The following is a 21,784-nucleotide window of genomic DNA, read 5'->3' as shown; positions in this document are numbered from 1 at the left end:
TATTATAGAGCTCTTTCTATATGTTATGGTCTGAGATAGAGCTTATGAACAGAAACTGAGGACAGAAAGCTGTTTATAAAGAAACAGGGGGTTAGCTTTAATATTATGATTTATTTATTTATTTAAAAATCTATTAAAAAAATATTAATAAATATAAAAACTAATAATATAAGCAACACTTCATGCACACTCAATCCTACAGATCTTTTGAAGCAAACAAAGTTTAAACTCTTTCATTATATAGATCTTTAATCAAAAAAGAACAAAAAAGTTTCTTAGTTTCTTATATTTATTAATCATTACATTTCAGTTTGCATAGAAAAAAAAATCACTTTATGCAAAAAGAACTTAAATGAAGGGTTGCACAAGGGGAAAAATGCAAAAAAGATAAATTAAAAAATAATCAATGGTTTAAGGTAATGAATCCCATAAACAAAATATATAATATATTCAATTAAAATATCAACTACCAAGTGTTAGTGACTTTGCTGGACTAATATGTTGCATTTATTCTGCTTTGTTTAAATAATGAATTATATTTTGTTTATTTGTTTTTGTTTATTATTTCCTAAAATAACTGAACCTTTTGAAATCTTTTTTTACTTTTGAACGAATAGAAAATGAAATAAATTGTGCACAAATGTTCTACAACATGTTCTACAACATCAAATACAACAATTGCTAAAAAGCTAGATCTTCTCATATTCTTTATTAAATATAAAAAAATACTTTGATATGTTATTATAAGAACATAATTATTTACAGGATGGGAACCACCAGGCAATTGATCGTTTTACTATAAACACCTCGGTCGAAAGTGTTTTATTTGCTTAATTAATTACAGTAAGCATCTCTAATACAATATACCATTTCTGTTACATTTCTGTTTGCATTTGTAAGCTACAGCATTGAACTGCAAATCCCATGTAAAGCATTTTACTTTTCTTTGTGTGTTGTATTGTAGGTTTCATTTGGTTCGGAGTGGATTCAGCTGCAGATGAAGTGTTATATTATGATTTCATGACTTGATCAGAATCCAGAGGGAAAAGACTTGTTATATAAATATGCAAACCGGATGATAAACACTCCAACACACATATAGAAGTGAAGTACAAGTAGAGTACAGCTCCTGCAGCCTCTACAAAAGAGTAAAACACTACCTTCCCACAGAACAAGTCACAGCTTATAAAAGCACCACTCATGTCATTGGATATGTGTGTGTGAAGTGCCCTAACATTCGACCCTTTACAGTACTTTTCCATCCGTCTGTCCACTTTCCTCATTCACACAACACGCTAGACAACAATCAGTCCACTTCTGCTCTAAAATGGGAATTGATTGTCCCATGAGGACAGTTGTGGTTAGGTTTTGTTCATAGGCTGTGAAAGTGATGAGTCTAATTACTTGCTTTGCTGCGCTGTTCATTTCGCAGTCAGTCTGCTATTTAAGGAGCACAGAGTGTGCAAGAATGCCAGCAGCGCCCATGTGTTTCCCCAATACGGCACACAAACCAAACTAATGATATGGAAGCCCTGCTGTTATTGCTCTTCACATTCTATTGGAGGCTCCAGTGTACCTATGGGGATTGCATGATGCAGAGGAGAAGCTCAGACAAGGCCTACAGACCCTTGGACATAAATGATTGTATTTTTTTCCAGTGCAAATCATCTTAAATAAGACTGAGAGTGTGTACAATGTGATACTCGATTCATCATTTAACAGTTTGGGAAACTTAGGTTAGTTTATTGACGTCTTTGTGCACCCAGTGTTGTAAGTTTAATGCTTAATGCTTAATGCTTTAATGTGGTAGGTAGCATGCAATATGTTCTAGAGGATGCAATGTAGATTTATTTTGCCAATGCTTTAAAAATGTACAAAAATGTGTCAGCCAGCGTTTTCTGTTTGTGTGTGTGTGTGTGTGTGAGAGAGAGAGAGAGAGAGAGAGAGAGAGAGAGAGAGAGAAATAGAATTTTGATGTCTCAAGTCTTTCTTTTTTTTTTTTTCATTTTTTACCAATTTGGCAATGTTCCTCTTTAATCCCTTCCTTTACAGACATTTTTATATTTCTTTCATAGTAAAGACCAGAAGCAACGATGAAACCGTTGCATGTCTTATTCTGGCCCCACACACACACACACAACGACTTGTATTATTAGCCCAAAGCAGGACTCAACAGAAGGTGCATATGGAGAAATAAATGTACAGGTTTTACAGCATAAACATTTGCACACCAAACAAAAGAAAATCAGTTCTTTATGTATTTCTGTTGTTTATTTAATCATACTGTATTTTTATAGTTTTGAATTTGCTACAGTCACAGTGCACCAATTAGTATAGACTATAATCCAGCCCTAGTTCACTAAAGTATTCACTATAAGTTGTCACTGTAGGATACTAAAGGAGAAAAACCCTTATTGTTAATGATGACAAAAACATATCTGGGAATATGATTAGTAGTAGAAACTTGTGCTGAATTCTTATGAACCTGTAATGCTAAAGACCTCAAGATCATTTTAATTCATTCCATGTTCTGTCTCACAGTGACATTTAATGAGACCAGTATGCGTCCCAGGGTCTTAAAGATACTGGCCATCATACATCACAAAGACGAAACCCGGCACCAGAATATGAATAAGATGTGGCCTCTTGACTTACAGCAAGTGTATAGTATCTGGAACTATCTGTCTTATTTTACATTGTTTAATGTAATTTCAGTTTCACCCAGGTGAAGGTGGGTTCCCTTAGGAGTCTTTTCCCCCAAACTTTTATTCCTTTCAGATTTCATCAGTTTCTTCACCTACAACTTGCTCACTAGGAACCTCGATCCAGATTTCTGTAAAGCTGCTTCATGCTTGATCCTGATCACATTACTTTCTATGCAGAGTTTCTCATGCTCTTCACATGTCTGTGTGGGTTTCAACCCACCTCCCACAACAACAAAAAAACCATACTAGTAGGTGGACTGGCTAACATAAATTGCCTGTAGGTGTGATCACACTTAGTCTTCATGGATGACCAAAAGTCTGTCGTCCCGAAACTTTTATATGCTATAGATGTACAGATTCTCTTCACTCACACTAAAAGTGCCAAACAGTGCTCCAGCATGCTCAAAAATAATTCACCAGGCCATGGTCATATTGGAGTGGAATAGCTCAAGTGTCCTGCACAAAGTCCTCACCTCAAACCTACTGAACACCTTTTGGGATGAACTGCAGCAATAACTGAACCCCGAACCTTCTCACCCAATATTGGTGACCGATCTCACTTGTGCTTGTATAGCTAAATTAACACAAGTCCCACAGCCTCCTCAAAAGAGTGGCCTTTATTAGAACATGGGGAATAAATCTAGAACTAAAGTTTAATCAACACATCGAAATCGGACACTCGGTAAACCGATTGGCAAATGCATCTAAACTGTAAAATGTGTCAGCTTTTCTTACTTAGAACTTGCAGGGTGAAAAATAGGCTGAAAATATTGACTTACTTCTGATCTAGCTTGCAATATAAAGCAACATTATATTTCCCAAATAAGCGTCTAACATCCAAGAAGGGGCTGATTATACAATATTTAATATCTGTGAAAATGAGGATACTCAGTGTGGAAATGTGAAATGCTGCCATCGAGTGGTGCGCATAAAGAATTACAGTCTCTGTAGCACACTAGCCCATGTGTTGGTGTCCTTTAGGACTGGAAACAGCACCCTAAAGTTGCTCCATCCTTGAGTGCTTAGTATCAAATCTCAGCACAACAAAGCAACCACAACAGGGTCCTTGACTAAGGCCTTTTACACTCAACTGCCAAGCTGTAAGTCACACTTTGGATAAAGGAATCTGCAAAACGCTGCAAATTTAAACTTAATTATACAAATTGCACTATATACACTTTATAGGCATATATGATCACAACTCATGGGCTTCCTGACACAGAGTTTGCCAACAGATTCCTTAAGGTTCAGTCATAACTATGATAATATACAAGCTTATTTGATAAACCTTTAAACACTAAATTTAGTGTCAATTAAATTTAGAGCAATGCACCTTGTAGATATAAAATGTTCATTTTAAAATAAAGCTTTTCTTTTAACAAAAACCTGTCATGATACAGTGTACCTAGAGCCCTAGTTTAGACGTGTATGTGCAGTGTTGTAAGAGCACAGTGACAGGTGTGAGAATTGCTTGACATTTAAATTACGAACAGAGGTTTTGCAAATCGCAACTTTGTGGAGAGGCTTTTATTATGTAGCATACAAATAATGGTCTATTTCTTCTTCTCTACATCCTGCTCAGCGGCCTCCTTTGCCCTCTTGGCGCGGATGCCGAAGAGACGAGCGTTGGCACGAGCCATGCGCAGGCTGGCAAAAGCCTTGAATTTCTTCTCTTCCTCAGTGATCATGCGTGCCTTCTCCTTCTTGTGCACCTGCAGCAGAAAATCCACCGATAAGAGTTAATCATGCGAATAAACTACAGAAATGTGGTAATTAAAAATTAGAGCTGTAATCAAGATATGATGAGGTGCTTATACAGGAAAAAGAAAAATACGTACGTTCTTAATTGGCATGACTGGTCCAGTAAGCTGTGTTGCCATCTTGATCTCTTCCGCCTGCAAAAAAAAAAAAATAAAAGAGTGTACAATACTAGTCTCAGGCATCTAAATACATTAAGGGATGTATAGAAATTTTTTGCATGTGTTAGACTGCAAAACTAGATGGAACTGGTACCAGAACGTGATTAAAGTTAAACGTGAGTTAGTAGCACACTGAACCGCTAATAGTTTTAATGTTGTATATTTAATGTCCTGCACTCGTTTTACTGTTGCATTTGCACTCTAAATAGTTTTGCGCACTATGACGTGTTGAATCACGGTCCTGGACAAACATTTTGTTCGTGTATACAAGCTACATGCAGGGGAAAAACACCCACGTGACACTGTAGTTGCTGTATTTAATGCTTTTCACCAAGTCCAAATAATAAGTCACTCCTGCCACTCTTGTTTTTGTCCAACTGTCCCTGCTCTACTATGTCCCATAGAGCTTTATTATTTTTTGTAATGTCAATACACATCCAACAAGACATTTTTTGAGAGTACAACTGCTTTATACAGAGTCCCAACTGCAGGTATGAACTAAAGTTACAAGTGGTTAATTAAAAAAAATGTTGGATCACACTAAGAGTTGAAGAGCTGAAGTAATTAATATGTGATTCAGACAAACAGATATAGAGCTAGACATTTGACTGGACATTTGTCTGATATGACTGATCCATCTAAAGCTCTTTGGGCATTACAGCATACACAGGATTTAGCATCATCGAATTTTACTTTGTGCAGGTTTAAAAATGTGACTACCTGTATCTTAGTTACTAGCTAATAAATATTCATAAATGTCTAAACCTGGCAATACAAATCATTCAAAAATTGCTGCATGCAAAGCAGTATCACTTACAGTGCTGTCTCCCTTCTTGGGTGCAGTAGACTTTCTGGGGAAGAGGATGAGTTTGGAGCGGTACACCTTCAGCCTTTGGACATTGGCGTGCAGGGACTCTGTGGATCTGTTGCGACGACGTGGGTCGACAGCAATGCCGATGGTGCGGGCCACTCTCTTGTTGATGCCAACAGCCTGAGACAAAAACAAGCCATTAAATATGATCGGTCACAATTCAAACCGGATGACCAGCCATGTCGAGCACATCAGTCATCAGAACAAAGGGTTCAAGGAGAATCATCAAATATGTACAGAGATTCCGGAGAATTTGTCATCATCTGACTGTTGCTCGAGGACAAAGATGTAGAAAGGTAATCTTCAAAAAAATATGCAGAACCCAAACTCCAGAAATGTTGCAAATTTTAAAGACATGAAAACTAAGACTTTTTTAAATAGAAAATAAATGTTAAAACAAAGATTTTACACATCAAAAAATTAGCTTACTTTAAATTTAATGCCTGCTACAGGTCTCAAAATTTGGCACGGGGGCAACAAAGAGCTGAAAAAGCCAGACATTTTGAAAATGCTGGAAGAACATCTAGCAACTAATCAAGTTAATTGACATCAGGTCTGTAACATGATTCACTTTTAAAAAAAAAAAAACAAAACCCTGTCTTAGAGAGGCAGAGTCTCTTAGAAGTAAAGATGGGCAGAGGCTCTCCAATCTGTGAACGAGTGCATAAAAAGATTGTGGAGTACTTTAGGTGTGTAAGGGACAAGGCCGAAGACCTTTGTTGGATGTCTGTGGTCTTCGTGCCCTCAGACGACACTACATCACTCATCTCACAGCATGATTGGGTCTGACATTACTAAATGGGCCCAGAAATACTTCCAGAAACCACTGTTGGTAAACACAATCCGCCACACCATCTGCAAACACTATCTAAAAACTCCATCATGCAAAAAGGAAGCCATAATGTGAACATGGTCCAGAAGTGCTGTCGTGTCCTGTGGGCGAAGGCTCATTTAAAATGTACTGTTTCAAAAATAGAAAAGTGTCCTATGGTCAGACGAGTCCAAATTTGGCATTTCTGTTTTAAATCTAAACGCAGAAAGTGAAATCACGGACAATGTACCCTCCAAGCTAAAGAGGAGGGAGACCTTCCAGCGTGTTATCAGCGCTCAGTTCAAAAGCAAACATCTCTGATGGTATGTGCATAAGTGCATACATTATGGGCAGCTTGCATGTTTTGGAAGGCACTATGAATGCTGAACGGTATATAAAGGATTTAGAGCAACAGATGCTCCCCTCCAGATGACATCTATTTTAGGGAAAGCCTTATGTATTTCAGCAGGACAATACAAAACCACATGCTGCAGAAACACTGCATTACAACAGCATGGCTTTGTAGTAGAAGAGTCTGGGTGCTGTAATGGCCTGACTGCAGTCAAGATCGTTCACCTATAGAGAACATTTGGTGCATCATTAACGAAGAATACGCCAAAGACGACCACAAACTCTTCAGCAGCTGGAAACCGATATTCAAACTGACGTCTTCAAACTGTTTTGAAAAGAGGAGATGCTACACCATGGTAAACTTGTCCCCATGCCAATTTTTTGAGACCTGTAGCAGACATCAAACTTAAAATGACCTCATTTTGTGCATAAGTGTAAAATTGTAGTTTAAAATTGTATGTTCTGTGTCTTCTTTGTATCTATATTTCAAATATATGATTTGAAAGTATTTTGGTTTTAATTTAATTCAAATTTAAAACCAAAAATCTTTACACAAAATTAGGGACATATGTAAAACAATTTTATATCCAACACTAATCAGGTTTTTGGGGCAAAATAAAAGTTATGCCCCATTACCATTTATCCCATTACATAAGTTATAAATCTGTACATTGTAGTTCCTTATTGACTTTTAATTTGGTTTACTATGCCATTGTGTGTATTATATTCTCTTTCATTGTGTGACTCTGGTTCTCTGCACTGTAAAACAAAGAACCAAAGAAAAATGCTTTATATTGAGTCATCTGAATATAATGTGAGAACCAAAGAACCGTCAACAAGTAACCATAGAGTCAATTTTGTAGAGCATTTCTTCAATGCAAGTTTTAGATTAATTTTAAAAAAAAGCACAATGTGTTTGACAATAAATATTCAAATAATGATCAATTTTTAAAAATTGCCTATTAAAGTGATTACAACTCATTAGCCATTCGAGAATCATTTATACCTTTATATATTGCTTTTTTTATATTCTATAACAGTAAAGATTGAAGCATCCACAGCCTTGTATGTAGACATTAGAATTATGACAAATTATAAACACAATCGCACCTTCAGCTCTTCCAGGGAGAAGCCCCGGCCAGCGCGGACCTTGTTGTGATAGCGGATTGTCGGACACCTGACAATGGGCCTCAGGGGTCCAGCAACTGGGCGAGGGGCGATATGACGAGCCTTCGCCTGACGAGCCTTACGTCTGTAACAAAGCGTCAGAAAAGCAGTTTAATACAATATCAGATTAGCATTATATACTGTGGCACATCAGCCATGATTGAAACAATTGAATATAAATATTTATCGAGCACAACAGTCATCAGCCAAAAGGGTTCAAGGAGTATCATCAAAAGATGTACAGAGATTCCGGAGAATGTCATCATCTGACTGTTGGGTGCTCTCACACACACACCCCAAACTCTTAACCTGCTCTTTCACAGCAAACTGGCACTGATTACAATAGACAAATTACTTTCTATTCAGTTTATTTTACACAATATTACCCTTCAAACCAGTGAGTCCCTGTCTAAAAATATTCCATCCCATAAACTTTAAACACCTGACAATGAAGACTTCTACATATTTCACAAGCATCTGACATTAATGAAAAAAAAGAACAGGTTTACATGAAAGAGCAGACAGAAAAGCACGAGATTTGATGTCTATTCAGACTAATGAGAGTGGAGAATTCTTCAGTTTGATGCTATAAAAGATGACCGAGCTGAAACGTGACCCACCTGCGGAGTTTTCTTGCTGGTTGGTTGAACCAGGTGCGAACTCTCTTCTGCCAGTCTTTATGGAAGTGAGGGTTCAGGATCATTCCATTCCGGCTGGGGGCCATGACTGTTTATTTCCTATTCCAAATACACAGTAATGTTAGAGATGAGAAACCACGGCTTTCAGTGCGCACCACACACACACAAACACACACAAACACACACGAGAAGAAAACCTCACTATATTCCTGCAGTTAGCATTACTAGCCAACATGGCCACCAGGTAGCGAACTCTAGCCGCTATGAGACACTACAGTGATAAAGAGCAAGTGTGGATTTATATGCTTATAACGTGAAATAAAAATACACACTGCATGTGACTGACTAATGAGAGGAAAATGACACGCATCCCCTATACACTGTTTTATATTATAACCCGAACGTGTGCGTGTGTGTACACCGCCAATTCTCCATTTAATTTCTCCCCTTACACACACTCCACACTCTCCATACTCATCCAATCTTACACACAACAAACTCCACGAGACTTCTGACCCACTCTGTGTGGTGTAAAAAACACACTCGGAAAGGATTAAAGCGGATAAAAATGATAACTAAGAAGGATGAGTTCACATACCGTCCAGGCGGAATATGGCCGAAAAGAAAAAGGAAGTTGAAACGCAGAGGCTTATGGGATATGAGGCAGACAGCCTATAGGAACAACGGGGTTAAAAAACAAACCGGAAGTGTAAAGCGTGAATCAGCCCGAGCTAAAGTAGTGCAGTGCAGGGGATTATTATAACTAATAACATGCTTTTATTATAAAGTATATAAAGTATATAAGTATATCAAAAATTTTATAATTCATTTTTCTGTTCATTTATTTTATGTTCGACAGTTATTTATTTATTGCTTGTTTGTGTGTTAAATAAAGGGTTCACAACACGGTTTAATAATGTTGACATTTACACGTGTAATATAATGTCTAATATAAAAAAGTTCTTATTACTAATTGTTCTTATTACTAAGTTGTTCTTATTACTATTATTGTCATCATTATTATAACTACTGTTGGTTTCGTTATTAGATAGTTATTATTTCGTTGCTGTTTTTGGTTTACAATAATGGAACATTATTATTATTATTATTATTATTATTATTATATAATATTCGATAGTTACATATCAAATTTCTAAAATAAAAAAAGAGATTTTCTAGTTTCTTTTACTATAAGGACTATAGTTTACTGATTATTGAGACACTAATAATGGAAAGAAATTCAATACTATAAATGTACTATATAATATAGATAGATTATTATTATTATTATTATTACAGTCGAACCCACTTATCTCGACCTCGGTTAACTCGCCAACCCTATTAAGTCGACGTTTTTGAAGTGGAACCGCCAAATTCTCGCTTTGCATTTTTTAATCGGTTATGCCGATTTTTTTATGTCGCCGAACCCTAATATCTCGAGCACAAGGGGGGGCAAATTTGCCACTTAATGTCGGATATGTCAGGAATCCCCCTGCCACGCCCCCTTTGGCGGCAGCATTTCCCGAAGCACCCTGCTTCTTCCCCCGTGCGCTCCTCGCAGTCATGCTGATCACACACACCTGACTCTCATTCACTCACTCATCCCATCTTCTATTTAAGCCCCTCACCTCCACACACTCGCGGTCCGTTATTGTTTGTGCATGATCGTATGTGTTGGTTCATGTCATTCTGTGTGATCGCGTATACGTATCTCGCTACGTACCCTTCTTCTCGGACTCCCCATTCTCTCAACGGCCCCCCGGAATACCCCGATCCTGCTGTTTTCCATGTTCATGCGGCCTGCGCCACGTGGGTTCTCTACACGAACTGTCTCTGCTTTCACAGAACTTCGTGGACCGCGCTCCCGGAGTGCACCACTGGATATTACTGCTTCGCTACAAGTATTGGTGGATTAGCTCCTGAGTATTCTCAATAAACTTTGTTTGCGTTTACTTCGGCTTCCGCCTCCTTATCCGCATTACAGGTTATCTGGATATATTGGTTTTCGTTTATCTCGATCATCGGTTATCTCGACGCTTTTTGCCATCCCCTAGGCCGGCGACATAACCGGGTTCCACTGTATTATTATTATTATTATTATTATTATTATTATTGATGTTGGAAACAACTTTGGTCACAAATATAAATAATTCAAAAGGAGGTTAACCGTGACAGTCGTTGCATTTCTGAGTTTAAATCACTTCTTCTTCTTCTTTTGGCTGCTCCCATTAGGGGGTCGCCACAGCAGATCATCCGTCTCCATACCACCCTGTCCTCTACATCTGCCTCTTTCACACCAACTACCTGCATGTCTTCCCTCACCACATCCATAAACCTCCTCCTTGGCCTTCCTCTTTTCCTCCTTCCTGGTGGCTCCATCCTCAGCATTCTTCTACCAATATAACTCATGTCCCTCCTCTGCACATGTCCAAACCATCTTAATCTCGCCTCCCTCACTTTGTCACCAAAACGTCCTAGATGTGCTGTCTCTCTAATAAACTCATATCGAATCTTGTCCACCCTCGTCACTCCCAATGAAAACCTCAACATCTTCAGCTCTGCTACCTCCAGCTCCACCTCCTGTCTTTTACTCAATGCCACTGTCTCTAATCCATACATCATCACAGGTCTCACCACAGTCCTATAAACTTTCCCTTTTATTCTTGCAGATACCCTACTATCACAAATCACTCCTGTCACTCTTCTCCACCCACTCCACCCTGCCTGCACTCTTTTCTTTACTTCCCTAACACACTCTCCGTTACTTTGCACTGTTGACCCCAGGTACCTGAACTCCTCCACCTTCTCCACCTCTTCTCCCTGCAACTGCACCACTCCACTGCCCTCCCTCTCATTCACACATGTACTCTGTCTTACTCCTACTGACTTTTATTCCCCTTCTCTTCAGCGCATACCTCCACCTCTCCAGGCTCTTCTCAACCTGCTCCCTACTCTCACCACAAATCACAATATCATCCGCAAACATCATAGTCCAGGTAGACTCCTGTCTGACCTCGTCCGTCAACCTGTCCATCACCACTGCAAACAGTAAAGGGCTCAGGGCCGATCCTTGATGCAGTCCAACCTTCACCTTGAACCAGTCTGTCGTTCCTACTGCACACTTCACTGCTGTCACACTGTCCTCATACATGACCTGCACCACACTCACATACTTCTCAGACACACCTGACTTCCTCAAACAATACCACAGCCCCTCTCGGCACCCTGTTGTACGCTTACTCTAAATCCACAAATACACAATGCAATTCCTTTTGTCCTTCTCTATACTTCATCAACATTCTCAAAGCAAATAATGCGTCTGTGGTGCTCTTCGTTGGCATGAAACCATACTGTTGCTCACAGATGGTCACCTCTTCTCTCAGCCTGGCTTCCACTACTCTTTCCCATAACTTCATGGTGTGACTGATCAACTTAATTCCCCTGTAGTTACTGCAGGTCTGCACATCTCCCTTATGTTTAAAGATCGGTACCAGCACACTTCTTCTCCATTCCTCAGGCATCTTCTCCCCTTCCAGAATCTTGTTAAACAATCTGGTTAAAAACTCCACTGCCATCTCTCCTAAACATCTCCATGCTTCTACTGGTATGTCATCTGGTCCAACAGACTTTCCACTCTTCATTCTCTTAATCGCTGCTCTCACTTCCTTCTTACTAATCCTATCCACTTCCTGCTTCACCATCTTCACACCATCCAACCTTCTCTCTCTCTGATTTTCCTCATTCATCAGCTGCTCAAAATACTCCCTCCACCTTCTCAACACACTCTCCTCACTAGTCAACACATTTCCATCTCCATCCTTTATTGCTCTAACTTGCAGCCGAGACTGCTGCCGCATCTCCTTGTACTCCTGCCTACTTTTCTCATCACTCTGTCAATCTCACTTCTGTTTTGCCAACCTCTTTCTCCTTATGCTCTCCTGCACTTCCTCATTCCACCACCACGTCTCCTTGTCTTGTTTTCTATTTCCAGATGTCACACCAAGTACTTTTCTAGCTGCCTCCCTCAACACTCCTGCAGTAGTTAACCAATCCTCCAGCACCTCTTCACCACCACCGAGCCCCTGTCTGACCTCTTCCCTGAACCTCACACTACACTCTTCCTCCTTTAGTTTCCACCATCTTATTCTTCTTTCAGTCCTCACTCTCCTCCTCTTCTTCTTCTTCGCCTCCAAAACCATCCTACAGACCACCATCCGATGTTGTTTAGCTGCACTGTCCCCTGCCAACACCTTACAATCTCCAATCTCCTTCAGGTTGCATCTCCTATATAAAACATAGTCCACCTGTGTGCACCTTCCTCCACTCTTATACATCACCCTATGATCCTCCTTCTTCCCTAAATACGTATTCGCCACTGCCATTTCCATCCTTGCAGCAAAATCTACCACCATCTGCCCTTCCACATTCCTCTTCTTAAAACCGTACCTACTTATCACCTCCTCATCACCTCTGTTCCCTTTACCTACATGCACATTAAAGTCTGCCCCAATCACCAATCGTTCTTTCCTAGGTACACCTTCTACCACTTCATCTAACTCACTCCAGAATCTTTCCTTCTCCTTCATCTCACAGCCCACTTGTGGAGCATAGGCACTGATGACATTTATCATCATCCCTTCAACTTCCAGCTTCACGTTCATCACGCTATCAGAAACTCTCTTCACCTCTATTACACTCTTACTGTACTCTTCCTTCAGAATCACCCCTACACAATTTCTCTTTCAATCCACACCATGATAGAACAGTTTAAAGCCACCTCCAATGTTCCTGGTCTTACTCCCTTTCCACTTGGTCTCCTGAACACACGTCTACCTTTCTCCTCTCCATCATATCAGCTATCTCTCTCCCTCTACCAGTCATAGTAACAACAATTAGAGTACCAACCTGAACCTCCAATCTCCTACACTTCTCCTTTCCCTGCTGTCTCTGTAGACGTCTTCCTCCTCTCCTTCTCCTCCTTCGGCCAACAGTAGCCCAATTTCCACCGGTACCCTGTTGGCCAACGATACCTGTGGCGGTCTTTCGTAACCCGAGCCTCGACCGATCCGGTATGAAATTCCTATTTGTGATCCGCATATTCGATTTGGCACATTTTCGCTGGATTGCCTTCCTAACGCAACCCTCCCCGGGCTTGGGACAGGTGTTGTGCCTAATTCAAACCCCCGGTCTGAAATCAACCCCCCCTTCGCGTGCACGCGGACAGTACCGCCGTATTTCCTGTAGATGGCACTAAAAACACGGAAGGTTGGGGTCAAATGTTTTCCTGGTCCTAACGTCAAAAGATCAATTTAAAGAAAACGTATAGAGCTTCCTGTAAATGGCAGAATAAACTAGGAATGTAATTATTAGCTTTTAAAACCACCTGCGTGAAATCTAACCGCGTATTTATTTTGCGTTAATACCTAGACTTACTAAAATTACTCGGATACACAAGTAAAAAAACATATTTAAATAGTTAATTTTATTTTATTAACATGGACATAACCTGACCCCAGATGCATTAAATATTATTACTTGTGTAGGTGTATCACAGCAAATTTGGTAACTCTGAGTATGAAAGAAAAATAATTAGAGGGGGGTAGAACTCAGGCAGGTGGTTTACATTCGGCTTGCCTAAATAATACAGCTGTCCATGTTGTTAGATTAAATGTAGTATTTTACACATACATTATTACTTGTGTAGGTGTATCACAACAAGTTTGGTAACTCTTCATATGAAGGAAAAAGAAATAGAGGGGGCGTAGAATTCAGGCAGGGGGTTTTAAAATCTAATTATTACATTCCTGAGTTTATTCTGCCATTTACAGGAAGCTGTATATTTTGACCCAACCTTCCGTGTTTTTAGTGCCATCTACAGGAAATACTACGGTACTGTCCGCGTGCACGCGAAGGGGGGGTTGATTTCAGACCGGGGGTTTGAATTAGGCACAACACCGGCTCTAAGAGTGCACTGGCGTGTGCCTCCCTAATGGCTGGGTTTCCGAGTTTAAATCACTAGGGGGCGCAAATAATTAAGCGTGTGTTTACAATGAAATAAAACTGCCCTGAAAGATTTATGGAGTGAGCTAAACTTCATCTACTTTTCATCTTTAGCCTTCTTTCTGTGAAGACACTAAACACACAAAAACCTACATTGTAATATTTTAACATTTAAAGATTAAGATTTTATTATTAATTACGGTCAAATTAAAATGTATTAAGAATCAAAAATGGATTTTTAATTGTCTATTGTTTTCCTTTCTTGTACAATAAACAAACAAACAAATATATAAAAGAAAAGATTGTTATTTTTTTTTTTTAAATTATTAATGTGAATTTAAAATAAACTATTTCTGAAATGTAGAGTTTACAGGTGTTCAGACTTCAGACAAATGACAGTCATTTGCCTTTAAAAAAACACATTGCATATAAATTATGCAACACTTCAAAAGTTCAAATTAGACATTTAATATTTAGGTTCGTGTTAGGACTTTATTCTGGTGTTCATTCAAAGTACAAATACAGAGCAAATTTTTCAGGTTCATATTAGTAATGCTTGGCCTAAAGACCTTATAAAATGTAGAAACTGTTTATTATTGTTATTATTAATCTAAAAAAAAAGAAAAAAATTACAGAAAAGCACACCATACAGACTAATCACAGACAATTCAGAAGGCCGAGTGATTCAATCTTTGGAGCAAGTCAGATCCATAAACTTCTGCAGCTTTTCATAGAAAAACTCACACATCAAATGGAAAACGAATAAAGTGAGAAGGATAGAGAAACACTGTGAGATGATTTACTAGATGATCCACATCTAGTCATGGTATAAACATCAATGAGATAAAGTTTGTTAATTTGCAAATGACGCCATGGCTTTTAGAAAGGCACTTCAATGTGCATGTAAAATGATTGAGTATATTTAAGACTTTCATACAAAGACAGACCTGTGAGAAGTATGTCTTTTAAAGATATGTTGATAGCTTGATTTACAAAGGATCATTCAAAGATGGTGTTTCCATGAACAGCCCCCACACACACACACACACACACACACACACAAGCAACAGTTCATTAATCATTAATAATCCCCCCACTGCAACCCATCAGTTTCTTAATCTAAGGTCAAAGACCAAGGTGTTAAAGTATTTCCTGTCCTGGTTTAGCATCTGATAAGTGACTGGTGTCTCTTTGTACATAACAGGACAAATTAGTATACTTTGATCTTTGTAAGTTGCAATTAAACATGCACAAAGGTACTTGATTCATCAAGCATGCAGGAACAAAAACACTGCGATATACACCAAGGACTGAAAGATGAAATTCATATGCAGCGCTTATCTGAATTTATCTGCTCTACAGTCTCATGTAACTGACTTCATAGAAGATTCCTGTTAGTGCACATTATCCTCAGTTCTCTGAATTCCTAGTGGAACAAGTACTGTCACATAAGCAAGAGGCTTTTACTTGAATTAATAGGACAACTAGGAGAACAGAATACTAAAAAAATACGTAAATTTGAAATACAATACAAAACAACACAAGGAAGTAACAAGTGAGATAAGTGTGAAATATGGAAAAGTAAATTAAAGTAGTGGTTAATGAATTGAATAAAGGATACTCCACAGCTTGGTGCAAGTTATATAATTTTAATGCGCTCTGCTGTGCGGTCAGGCAGCTCTTCACCTCCTTGTCATGCTTTAAAAGCACACACATAACCGTGAATTATCCTTTGCTTTTTTTTTTTTTTTTTACATATTTTAATTACACATTTATAAAAAAAAAAACATCCAGTTCCTTTGAAGATCAACCAGAAATACACTAGCAGATTATCCAGGTTTGTACACCTTTGCACACATGCACTGTTTAGAAGTAAAAGTCTGTTTGTTTTCTAGTTAGTTTTGTGTTATTTACTTTTTTAATTTATGTTATTTTATGCAGCACCTTGGTTTTGGAGAAATGTTTCGTCTCACTCTCGTTCTGTACTGCATATGGTTGAAATAGGAACGACAGTAAAGCCACTTGACTTGGGTACCATTAGAATACTCATTTCAACACACTACATTAATTAACAGACCCATTAATTCTCTCGGACACCATTTAGCACAGATAGGAGGCGAAATAGGATGCAGCATTAATCTGTCATAAATGCTGAAATATTGGAACAGGAAAATAACACAATTACATGTTCTCAACTCTATTGATACCTATTGCAGGGAAACACCTGAACTCAACAACTCAAATGCAAAATGTCTTTCAAAAACTTTACTGATTATACCTGCTGTCTAGTAGCAAAATCCCATTTATTAAACTATAGAGAAGCAGGTTACACAATAAACTTTAGTGTCATTACTGGTGTCCTTTCATTGAAGTAAAATTCAAAAGTAAATTTACATCCTTATTTAATTCCAGCTAAAGCGCCAATGTTCCAATTTTTTTTAAAGTACCCAAAATGGCCTACAGGTAGCTCAGAGGTATCTACAGGTCTTGTACCGCAGATCTCTTCCAAACATTAAAACTCTATAATCATAACATTTAAATTTGCATTGGGCTTTTGGCACTACAATTTCTTAATATTCAATACACAAAGTAGATTTAACACATAATTCAATTAAACTACTCCAGTGACTTAATGTATTTCTCATAGGCAGCTTCATCCATAAGGGCTTCCAGTTCACCAGGGTTTTCTATTGTCATCTTGATCAACCACCCTTGAAGACAGGAGAAAGAGTTAGGGGAGTACACCACACACACATATATGCACACACGCACACGCACACACACACACACACACACACACACACACACACACACTCACCACGCTCATAGCAGGACGAGTTGACGAGTCCGGGGTTTTCTGTCAGTTCTGTGTTGATTTCGGTGACTTTTCCACTCAGAGGCGAGTACAGTTCACTAGCGGCCTTCACGCTTTCTAACACACCAAATTCCTCTGAGAGACAATGATTTGAAGATGTTGTGAAGCCAAAAATTAAACATTCCTCTTCGATAGCATGACTTGTGAAACAGAATCCGCATTTTTTTAATGTACATGAATACACTGATATTATTTTTTTCTATATGTACAGGAATATCATGAAACCGGAAATAATGTGGCAGGAGAAATGAATGAAAAAAGCATAAAGCATTAGAGCTCACCCATTGGTTGTAGCTTTGTTCCAACCTCCGGCAGACCACAGTACACCACATCACCTAAAGCTTCCTGTTATAATATTATAATACAGGGAAATTTTATATATATATATATATATATATATATATATATATATATATATATATATATATATATATATATATATATACACACACACACACACACACACATATATACATAAATAAATGTTATCTCTACACAAAAGACTCTCAACAATTTTATCTATAGTAGCTTAATCAGTCATTATCTATTTAATGTTACACTTTCATTTGCTTGGAGAATGCAACTCACTGTTTTTATCATTGTTGTGCTTGCAAAACCCTTGGTCAGGATACAGCACAAAATGCATTAGGGACTGCTCCTAAATTGCCATGTGTTGTTATTGGAAACAGAACTGAACTCTGGACAGAGTGAATATGTTTAAAATGTCATTACTGTGACTGTTACTTCACGTGGTTGCCCTGCAGTGTCTACAGAGTGATGGCCAAAGGGCAACGATTTGGGAGATTAAATAGTTGAACTAAACTGGTTAGCCATTTCAGAGAAACTGGACTACACTAATAAATATTAAACACCGTAAAACCTCCTAACAGGAGCAAATTACTGACGGGAAGAACGTACCTGAGCATAAGCAGTGATTCCAACTGTACCAACGTCTCTGTCTGCTCGTACCCATTCGTGTTTGTCTGTAAACCTGAGAGCTGCACACAAAACATGTGGTGATTTTAAACTAAACATGCACTTTAAGCGTATTACTACAAACTCCAAACACTTTAGCAGTTTTTTTTTTCTATCGCTTTACAGTCATTTCTAGTGGACAGACAGGGAGACATTCAGGGAGATCATTTCTGATTTATTAATTTGTACATCTACTAATATACATTCAGCTACATCTTAAACACCATCACTGTTCACTCTGAAGTGATTTAGACATTTAGTCTGTCCAGCTTTAAACACTGCTCAAACACACCAGCTTCCAAAGCGTTACCTTTCATGCTAATACCCCTGTCAATACTATCACATTCCACTAACTACCCGAGCTGTAACTCACTGTACAGCACTGTACCTCTGTCGTATAAATCTCACTGCAGTCTGTGAAATCTGTATAAAGTTGTTCACACCAACACTTAGTAATAACAATGTCATACTGCGATGTCAACACCGCAAACAACCAATACTGTAATTTATCACAGGAAAAACAGCATCAACCAACCAAAAAACTTAACACCAAATGCATTACAAATAATTCAAGAAATGCATTTAATGTGTCTCAGGGTACAGTTTTAACCATTTAATACTAAATACTAAAACTTCACAGCAGCTGGTAACTAAGAATTTAATTTTAAATACTAAACAAGGGCAAGTTGCTGAAAAAGCTACAAAATCGTATACTGAAAAATCGTCCCAAGTTTTTTAATGTCATGATGCACAATGTTTTGTTTTCTGAGACAGTCGTCAAATATAAGCATAGAAAAAAAGCCACTCCTTCACTCAGACTGTATAAAAGCCTAACACCGTGTTCTATGCCTTTCAAAACACAAGCTCTTTCCTGAGGCAAAATAACCTCCTGTCATGTGACAGACTGTAATTCTCAGTAATTAGAACACCTTCATGTCATGACCATACTAAGAACTGAGAATGGGTGGAAAATAATCCAGTCATATGTGCATGGGTAGGGTGTTTCCCTTTTCATTATCCCAATGCTAAAAAACTTGAATGTGAATGAATGTGGAGAGAGGGGAAAAAAATATTGCAAAAAAACCTTGCACATTGCATACTGCAGCCACACTTGGAATTCCCTTCAGGCTAATAAAATAATAAAATGCCTCAATGGTTCCCAACACATCAGAAAAATTCAGGTTTAGACCGGAGTGAGGATGGTGCGGAGATGTGGGAAAGCTGACATGATCTTCTGGAAGCAGTAAATGTTAAAACCTGTCAGACTCGCTCAAGAACTTTTAAGTCATTTTAGATGATGAAATATCAATGATAAAGCTTGTGCTGTACAGAAGAGTGAAAATTTAAACCTTCACTTTAAAAACTAACGGTTCCTAAAAGCTCTTTAGGAAACTCAATTATTAATTTAACTTAAATGTTCTCAAAAAATAACCATCAAATGGTGCTGATTTTACACACATACCAATAGACCATTTCTATATGAGAGTTTAAGTACAGTGGTAATTATCCCCCAATCTGAACCAAAACATCAACCCACAGCCAAAAGGAACGCAGCAGAGATCAGATTTCAGGTGGGGTTTTTGGCATCAATCCAAAGCATAAGGTGAAATTATTATCTGAATAGTAAAAAATATATGAATATCTGAAAAACTCCCAAAACCATCTTATACCTACAGCAACTTCAGAGTTTCATGTAAACGGGATACTGTTCAATTTACTAATGGTCTCTTTTTTTCTTATTTGGATTTATACATTGTGTTGTGTATATACTGTATAGCAGTTTTGGGCAGTTACCAGTACCGCGTTACCGGTACAGCATTACTTTTGACAGTAACTAATACTGTAACGCGTTACTTTTAAAAATAAAGTAACTTTGTTACCGTTACCGTATGGTGCGTTACCCGTTACTTTTTTAAATGAATGAATTTCGGCTGAAGTGTAGACTACAGCCTAACCTGCTTACAGCAGAGACGCATTGTAGGATTGGTGGATTACCGAATTACCCTCTGCTGTGTCTTTCTGGTTCGAAACTTGTATCTACTGTGATAAACAGCAACTCCAATCTGTCGAAGCTCCTCCAGGAACTAAAAGCTAACCCGGTGTTCTGTTCTACATTGTTGATAGTTTTCATACTTCAGCTGTGAAAGGAACATGTTTAAGAGCTCAAAACAACAGCAGAAGCCACTTTAGCTTTTGATTCTGAATATATTATTAAGCTTGTTTTGTTATTTATTTCAGAAATCCTTGTGATATATTCAGTTTGTGCAGGTCTGACTTTAATAAAATAGTGTTTAAAAATTACTTTGTGTTTAAGTCAGTTTTGTGTTTGTATAGACCATAACACATAAAAGGGCATTAATGGGAACATTAAACATCGTTCTTTAAAAAAGTTACTAAAAAGTTACTTTTAACAGTAACGCACTACTTTTTGGTGTAAGTAATCAAAAAAAGTAACTAAGTTTTTGAATCAAGTAACGAGTAACTGTAACTAGTTACTATTTTTTATTAACTAGCACAACACTGCTGTATAGTATAGTATGTCTCTATTCTTTTATATATTTGCATTTATTTTTTCTTTGCTGCTGTAACAGAGAAATTTCCCCACTGTGGGACGAATAAAGGTACATCTTATCTTATCTTATCTTATCTTATCTTGCTCGTCTCAGGACCCCTGTTTATAGTCAGATCATTTCTTCAATATACTGAAAGGTTTATATTCGTACACTGATACACTCTATTGATAATCCCACCATCCAGGATCAAGACTTTAGGAGTTTTTTGTTCATGTCATTTTCGAGTGAACTTTTTACTAAAGGGTGATTTTTTTTAATCACTGTCACTTTGAGACTTTTTGATGTTTGCAGTTCGTGTATCTGACTCATGCACAGCAGTGCTGGGGGGAGGATTGGTGATCTTTATTTGTTGTAAAGAACAGAAGAAATACTTCTGTACCAAATAAAGTAGACACAAGCAGGGCGTTTACTATTAACCGGACTGACCAAGAGATCCAAACTCAGCAAACATGAACAAGTAAATCGACATTTAATCGAAACCGGTTCAGGTTATATGGGTGTTGGTGTATTCAGGACAATTGTTTTCAAAGAAAATAGTTTATTTTACCTTGGGAAAGCCAGGGGGTCGTGCAGAAAGTCCGTGAAATAGAGCTACTCGTCCTTCTTAGTGTCTGGGACCCCACGCTTCTAGGCAGTGAGCGCAAAACTACTGGAAAGTTGCAGGAAAAGCGGCAGAACATCGCGCACATCGCCATCTTTATCCCTCAATGAAACCGCACCACATCGTGCGCGCTCCCGACGACGACGGACGCGCGCACCCGTTGGCCAGAAGACAAACTGTCTGGCAGGTATCACGTTCAAGTTCACCGTGGATGATAAATCTAAAATATGCATGCTTGTATAAAGAGGTCGATCTTAATCAGGGATGCATGGGAGCGACGTGCCTTACAGAATACAAT

General features: G+C 38.3%; 2 protein-coding genes and 2 non-coding genes across 4 annotated transcripts; all 4 read right to left on the bottom strand.

The window, feature by feature from the left end:
- Positions 1 to 4,217: 4,217 nt before the first annotated feature.
- On the bottom strand, positions 4,218 to 9,198 carry rpl13 (ribosomal protein L13). Its single transcript, XM_046858257.1, has 6 exons — positions 9,061 to 9,198; positions 8,445 to 8,561; positions 7,768 to 7,909; positions 5,442 to 5,615; positions 4,544 to 4,600; positions 4,218 to 4,417 (listed from the first exon to the last, which is right to left on the bottom strand). Exons 2-6 carry the CDS (start codon positions 8,546 to 8,548, stop codon positions 4,259 to 4,261), a joined length of 636 nt encoding a protein of 211 aa, XP_046714213.1. The 5' UTR covers positions 8,549 to 8,561; positions 9,061 to 9,198; the 3' UTR covers positions 4,218 to 4,258.
- Positions 5,677 to 5,757, bottom strand: LOC124391756. Its single transcript, XR_006927043.1, has one exon. It is a non-coding gene; the product is annotated as a small nucleolar RNA MBII-202 (small nucleolar RNA).
- LOC124391754 lies at positions 8,010 to 8,089 on the bottom strand. Its single transcript, XR_006927042.1, has one exon. It is a non-coding gene; the product is annotated as a small nucleolar RNA MBII-202 (small nucleolar RNA).
- Positions 9,199 to 16,095: 6,897 nt separating the features above from the next.
- Positions 16,096 to 21,644, bottom strand: gcshb (glycine cleavage system protein H (aminomethyl carrier), b). Its single transcript, XM_046858526.1, has 5 exons — positions 21,433 to 21,644; positions 18,256 to 18,335; positions 17,619 to 17,682; positions 17,281 to 17,412; positions 16,096 to 17,173 (listed from the first exon to the last, which is right to left on the bottom strand). The coding sequence occupies exons 1-5, from the start codon at positions 21,578 to 21,580 to the stop codon at positions 17,079 to 17,081; spliced, it is 519 nt and encodes a 172-aa protein (XP_046714482.1). The 5' UTR covers positions 21,581 to 21,644; the 3' UTR covers positions 16,096 to 17,078.
- Between the last annotated feature and the right edge of the window lie 140 nt (positions 21,645 to 21,784).

This window comes from Silurus meridionalis, chromosome 9, assembly GCF_014805685.1.
Source record: "Silurus meridionalis isolate SWU-2019-XX chromosome 9, ASM1480568v1, whole genome shotgun sequence".
NCBI classification, from domain to species: Eukaryota; Metazoa; Chordata; class Actinopteri; order Siluriformes; family Siluridae; genus Silurus; species Silurus meridionalis.
This window is presented reverse-complemented; position numbering and strand designations above follow the sequence as displayed.